The sequence below is a fragment of the Fukomys damarensis genome, unplaced genomic scaffold (assembly GCF_012274545.1).
Source record: "Fukomys damarensis isolate Sample0158 unplaced genomic scaffold, DMR_v1.0_HiC HiC_scaffold_17, whole genome shotgun sequence".
In the NCBI taxonomy this organism is placed as follows: Eukaryota; Metazoa; Chordata; class Mammalia; order Rodentia; family Bathyergidae; genus Fukomys; species Fukomys damarensis.
This window is the reverse complement of record NW_022900929.1, coordinates 66,342,449-66,349,583: the sequence shown is the minus strand read 5'-3', so window position 1 is coordinate 66,349,583 and position 7,135 is coordinate 66,342,449. Positions and strand designations below refer to the sequence as shown.

At 39.7% G+C, this 7,135-nt stretch overlaps 1 protein-coding gene across 1 annotated transcript in view; it reads right to left on the bottom strand.

Moving 5' to 3' along the window:
- Positions 1 to 2,529, bottom strand: part of Prpf39 (pre-mRNA processing factor 39) — a 23,475-nt gene extending 20,946 nt beyond the window's left edge. Inside the window, exons 1-2 of the mRNA XM_010632613.3 lie at positions 2,368 to 2,529; positions 220 to 572 (exon numbers count right to left, since the gene is read on the bottom strand). Of these exons, the coding sequence (XP_010630915.1) occupies positions 220 to 543 (324 nt within the window). The 5' untranslated portion in view covers positions 544 to 572; positions 2,368 to 2,529. The remainder of the gene's footprint in view (positions 1 to 219; positions 573 to 2,367) is intronic.
- Between the last annotated feature and the right edge of the window lie 4,606 nt (positions 2,530 to 7,135).

Sequence of the window (7,135 nt, the reverse complement as noted above, 5' to 3'; positions counted from 1 at the left end):
CTTTTCTTTCTTTTTTTTTTTTTTTTGTACCAGGGATCAAACTCAGGTCCTTGTGCTTCTGAGGCAGGCGGTGGAACCACTGAGCTAAATCCCCAGCCCCGTTATTCACCTTAATGTAAAAATTACTTAAAAAGTCAACTTTCATCATAAAGTAGTAAGGTCTGAACTGGTATTACTTGATCAATGGGTCCATCTGATACTATTTAAATAGTTACTAACCTCCTGTTCTACATATTGAAGCAGATATACCCAGCCTGTAAAATCCTGAGAATTATTTTCTACAGTTTTCCAAAATTTGTCATATTCTGGAGGGAAATTTGCTTCTGTTTCTGTCACTGTCACTGGAAGGTCCACAGTATTTGCCATTTCACTTTCTTCTATAGCTGCATTCACACTGGGAGAGCCATCAGGTGACTGTTCCATTTCTGTGACATTCATAATCTCAGTGCTGAAATCAGCAGAATGTTCTGCTACCGCCTCTGAACCGTTGCCTGTGCTGCCATTATTAGAATTTCTGTACTCATCCATGTGAGAGTTTTGCATAGCTATTTCTTTTGTCTTCAGTTAATGATCTGTAGAAACACACACCAAAAAAGTTATTTGGCATCAACAACACCTTTTTCTTTGGGTGCGTACCAGGAATCAAACTTGGGATCCTGTGCTTGTGAGGCAGGCAGCAGCATCACTGAGCTAAACCTCTGGCCCAACAACACCTTTTAAAAGCCCTATTTAGCTATTAAGAAATATGTTCTTTGAATTTATCTGACTGATTCTTTCATCTCTAAGTAACAGAAAATTTATCGACAAAAATTCAAAACAAAGAATTTATTTTCTCACACAATGGGAAGCTGGCATTGTGCTACAGGCTTGATGGCATCAGGGATGGTATTTCTTAATTTTCTTGCCCAATCCTTATTATTTCATAGACATAAATTACTTGAAACATGTTCAAATTACAGGTAGGAATAAAGTGGAAGAAGGGAGAAATCACTAGCCATGACAATACTTTTTTTTTTTTCTTTTGGTACAGGGAATCGAACTTAGGACCTTGGGCTTACAAGGCAGGCACAGTGCCTCTGAGCTAAATCTCTGGCCTGACCATGCCTTTTAATGTACCTTCGTTACTTGTCACTAAGACAAAATACCTGACACCCACAAGTTAAGGGAGGAAAGGTTTATTTAGCTCACAGTTTGTGGAGGTCTCAGCCTGCAATCGGCTAGCTCCAAAGTAGGGTGGCATATGGCAGAGGGGCAACAGTTCATGGCAGCGAAGACAGCAAAATCATTAAAAGACCTTAACAGCTTCTTTCTGACACTTTATCCTGACTACTTAAGGTGGGTAGCGCTTATACTTTAATCTTGGTGCCTTCGGGTCTAGCACTGCACCATGAATCAATCACACACTGTAGACTCAACCACCTCTAAGAAAAGCCCCACCAATGACTGCATGAAGCTTTGTCTAGACACAAGCCATAACAATAAGAAAAGCAAAAGCTTTCCCAGAGCTCTGCAGGTTTGGGATGAGGCATATTGCCACTTTGAATAAAACCAATGTTTTATAAGTTAGGGAGATGGTGAAAGGGGATATTAGATAAGGTCCACCAAATAACATGCACCCTTTCTAGAGATAAAATGTCAGCACCTTCCCAAATATATTAATCTAGAAATTCCACTGTTTATAGTGTATACCTATGTAGTTTCTGTTCCTCTGAATTATTAAGGAAATTTGGTACAAGTGCAACTTCCTGGGACATAGCCTAGGATTCAGAATCATTGAGGTTAGAGCCAAGGAATCTGTATCTCTAATTTTAGAGTGTTTAATAGCTGACTTCTGCGGAAATTCAGACTTTTAAGATAGTCATAAAACTGCAAAAAAATAAAAGTAGCCAGCCAATCCACAGTTGGCTTTTCTTTCAAATAATAAAATTACCTTTTTCCCTCAAATAACCTCAAATAACTGAGGCTCAACCAAAGAATATAGCACTCATCCTACTTCTAGAAAGAAAACTATTAACATTTTTACTGCATTTTATTTTATTGGGTATATATTCTAACAACGTATGCACAAGTATAGTGAATGTGTGTGTGCCTGTCTGAGACACAAATGTTTGACAATACAAATATTCTGTTAAAAAAAACTACCTTCTGTTTGAATGACTGATAAATGTTATCAACTTTTCCAAGCTGAAAACCACTTCAAGCCATACAAAACAAATTAATTTCTCAATGTATTGTAGTCTTCCTCCTCCTAAAAGACACATTTGAATATTTTTCCATATGTGAATTAGCTACCAGTTTGTGAGGTTTTCATAAGTCAGTTAAAAAAAAAAGTTGTTGCTTAATATACTGAGTCACTACCATACCTACCCTATTCTAACTTAAGTGGGACATAAGAGTTTCTTCTGGAATCAGCAAATTTACCACACCCCTGTATCTTCAGAGTCTGTCATTACTCCACACCCTGCAATCACAATGTTGTAAAAAGGATTAAGAACACCAGCCTTACCCTTAGGAAAATAATTCTGCTGATTACTTCATAAAACAAAGCAAAAAGAATACACTAACATTATTTAGTAAGTTACCCCAACATAGTCTTTATATATCAACAGTACCAGTGTTAGTTTATTCTTAACAATCACTAATAACTTCCAACTAGCAATATAAAATAGCAAAGGGTACAGGGTAATTTTTAAAAAGAGAGAAAATAACAGTATGGTACTGACATTAAAGACAAATCAACCAACTTAACAGAAGAGAAAGCCAAGACATAAACTGCACATGGTCAGCTACTCTTTACCAAGAAAAACAAGACTACTCAATAAGAAAAGGCAAGTGATGTCAGGAAAACTGACAGTACAAGCAAAAGAATGAAACTGAACCTGTATCTTTCACTATATACAATATTAATTTTAAAATGGATTGAAGGGCCAGGGATTTAGCTCAGCAACACCACTCCTGTCTCCCAAACACAGGGTCCTGAGTTCAATTCCCAGTATCAAAAAATTAATAAAATTAAAAATGAAAATGGATTGAAATGTTGAAACTTAAAACTGTAAAACTCCCAGAAGAAAACAGCAAAACTTTAATGGTATTGGGTTTAACAGGATTTCTTAGGTTTCAGACAACCCAGGCAACAAAAATGGAAGTGAGGTAGTGAAGCAGTGGACTGTGGAATGGCCAAAAGGTTTTTGTCCATCACAAAGATGCAGGACACATGACGAAGCACTGTTCCTGGAACTAATCAGAAAGTGCTATCTTCAAGCCAGGAGGGGTAGCACACACCTATAACCCAATAAACTGAGGCAGGAGGATAGCTGTGGTGAGTTGGTGGCCAGCCTACACTTCATTGTAAATTGAAGACCACCCTGAATTACATAGTGAGACTCTGTCTCAAAAAACTATTAAAAAAAAAGAGCAGCGGGGGGGATGCTATCTTCAATTCTTCTGGCATGCCTGGGTGCTGTGGCACACACCTGTGATACCAGCACACAGGAGGCCGAGGCAGGAGGATTGCTATGAGCTCAAGGCCAGCCTGGACTACATAATGAGTTCAAAGACAGGATGAACTACATAGTTAAACCTTGTCTCCAAACAAAAATTCTTCCGGTGTGAAATCAGGGTTTTTTTTTTTTTTTGGCGGGGGGTTACTGGGGCTCAAACTCAGGACCTTACACCGGAGAGGCAAGCGTTGGAACCACTGAGCTAAATCCCCGGCCCTTGTAAAATCAGTTTTTAACAGGACCACCTAGATCTGATGTCAGTCTGAAAAATGGGAGGCATAACAGATGTTTGCAGCTGGGTGTGGTGGCCAATGCCTGTAATCCCAGCATTCAGGTGCCTGAGGCAGGAGGATAGCTGAGAGTTGGAGGCCAGACTGTGCTACATACTGAGTTCAAGGCCAGCCAGAATTACACTGCCTGTCTCAAAAAAACAAAAAACCAAACCAAACAAAAAGATGCCTGCCACCCTACTCTGCACCATGTACTTCTTTCCCTACCTTTAATAAAACCTCTCTTTTTCACGTCTCCAATTCTTCGTTCAGCACAAGAACCTAGAAAGAATCCCTGGAAAAAAAATCAAAACCCCAGAACCCCTCTAATAGAATAGAACAAATAAAAACTAGACCAAAGGGAAATGAGGAAAAATCAAAATTTTAAAAATGAAAATTATAGCTTCAGGACCCAAGACCCCGTTTATTTTCTCTCTTCTCCAGACCACAATAAGCCTGGGCAATATTTTTCCACCTGCAAGTGGATTCAGCCATTACCTTTTACTTGCAAATAGCCTTCTTTCACCTGTGACTAGACCACCTTTTCACCTGTAAGACTGCAATGCAAGTTCAAGGCCTGCCTAGGCAACTTACACTGTCTCAAAATTTTTGAAAAGGGTTGAGAATGTAACACAATGGTAGAGTGCTCCTGAGTTTGATTCTCAGTACTAAGCAGACAAAGAATAGGACAGCAGCTCCTCAAAAATTAAAACTACCACCCAGAAGAATTTAAAGGGGAGGGGTGTCTCAAAGAGCTATCTGTACAGCCATTTTCTTAGCACAATTCACAACAGCCAGGACATGGGAGTACTACAGGCAGCTAAGATTGATAGAATTAATAGGGAATCAGACAGGGACACACCCTGGAGGAAGATAGTGCAAAAGATGAATACACATTAAACTATCTGGAGGCATATCTGAAGAAGGCAAGGCTTAAAAAATCACAATACTTGCATACTTCCCTAAGGAATGAATGGAAATTGGAAACTATACTGTAATTAATACCACCCAGTCCATTAAGTCCATACATGCATCAGATACTCAGGTGGGTGACCAGGACATCTGGACCCATCCCTTCCCAAAACTGTTCCAGTTTAAGGGGTCACAGATAAGCTGGTTAATGATGCTAGCCATATGACCTTGTTGCATGCCCCTCTTCCCTAGGGATCAGTATTAGCTAAGCAGCTCTTTCTGTAATCTTACTGGTTAGTTATAGTTTGACACACTTTGTAACTGTTCTATATAAATTACCCCTGATAAATGGCCTCAGTGGTAACTCACTTTCTGGACCCCTCTTATCGCTCAGGTGCTATATCTATTCCCCAATAAACCTTTCCTACTCAATCTCCTTTGTCTCTGGAATATATTCTCCAATTTCAGGGAACACAAACTCAGCATATGTGACATCTAGCAGATAGGGAGTCATTGTTCTTCTGTATCGGAAGCAACCTGAAAGTCTACCATCAAATGAGTATATTTAAAATGTGGTGTGTGTAACACACACACACACATATGAATGCTATTCAGTCTTTAAAAGCAAATCCTGTCACATGCTACAGGATGGATGAACCTTGAGGACACATTTCTAGGAGAAATAAGACAGTGACAAAAAAACCAGCACTGGTGGAGGCTGAGGCAGGAGGATTACAAATTGTAAGCCTGAGACCAGCCTGGGGAATTTAGCAACTTAGTGAGACCCTGTCTCAAAATAAGAAAAAAAGGTTAGGGATGTAGCTCAGTGTGAAGGCCCTGCTTCAGTATCACATCCCCAACCCAAAAGTGTGGTATAATAAGTACTGGGAAGAAAAAGGAAGAAGTTTGACTTCTCTCCCTTAGTAGCTATCTGATTCTATGTCAGTCTATTTTTCTCACTAATTCCTGCTTCATAAAGTTAAGAATGTAAGAAACTGGGGGTTTAGCTCAGTGGCACCATGTCTGCCTTGCAAGCCAAAGGTCCTGAGTTCAATCCCTGGTGAGGAGAGGGAAGGGGAGGGGAGGTAGGTAGGGAGGGGAGGAGGGGGTGAAGGGAGGGCAGGGGTAAGGGGAAAAAATGAGAATCAAGACCTGTCATGTAGAGGTACAAGATCCCAACAATGAATGTAACTGTACTATATCCCTAAAATGTACCAATAAACTCAATTAAAGCTGGAAAAAAAAAAAAGAACATAAAATGAAATAAAGTCTTTAAAAAATATAAATTCAGCCAGGCGTGGAGGCGCATGCCTGTAATCCCAGTGCCCAGGAGGCTGAGGTAGGAGGACTGCCAGGAGTTCAAGGCCAGTCTGCACTACATAGTGAGTTCAAGGCCAGCCTGAGCTACAAAGGGAGATCCTGCCCCCCACCCGGAAAAGGCCACACGGGGAAGAAACTCTTCAATCTATTTACAATCTTTCCTTCTTTTTTGCTCCCGTTTTTTTTGTTTTGTTTTTGGTACCAGTGATCGAATTTGGGACCCTGTGCTTGCAAGGCAGGCAGCAGAACCACTGAACTAAATCCCTGGCCCACCAAAATCTTTATTTTGATTTCTATGATGGGCCCCTATAACACTCAACATATATAACCATTATTTGTGCTTTATGTAGTCTCATAATATTCTTTTTTTTTTTTTTTTTTTTTTTGGTACTGGGGATAGAACTCAGTACTTTGCACTTGCAAGGCAAGCACGTAGCCATGAAGCTACATCCTCAGTCCCAAGTCCCATAATTTCTTAAGGGTATAAGCAATTAAGTGTGACTTCTTCATCTTTCCTACTAACAAATCTCCACTCTAAAGACATCTGTAACCTTTGGCCCTATCAAAGTCTAAAGCAGGACTCATGACTGGAATCATTTCTCCCATACATTCTTAAGAATTTTATTTTTTAAACCATCTTTATTCTCCCATTCTTATAATTTCCTATTAGTATTCTAGGCTACTTCCATTAGCTTTCAAAATGTTAATATTCAACCTATAATCCCATCCCTCTGGATGCTGAGGGAATATGGGGCCAGTCTGGACAACACTGAGTTCAGGGCCAGCCTGAACTTCATAGACCCTCCCTCAGGAAAAAAAAAAAAAAAAAAAAAAAAAAAGTTAATATCCCTCATTTTTCATATAATTTTGGGGGGATACTGGATCAAAACTCAGGACCTTGAACTTGCAAGGCAGGTGGCAGCACCACAATACTAAATCCCAGGCTTCTTAAATGGGGTGGGGATACCAGGGATGAAACTCACTTTCATATACTTTATAACTCAAATACTTCAAATTAGCTTACTTTAAAATTACCAAAGGAAGCTGGGGATGTAGCTCAATGGTAAAGTACTTGCCCAGCATGCATGAGGCCTGTGTTCAATCCCCAGCACCAAAAAAAAAAAAAAAAAAAAA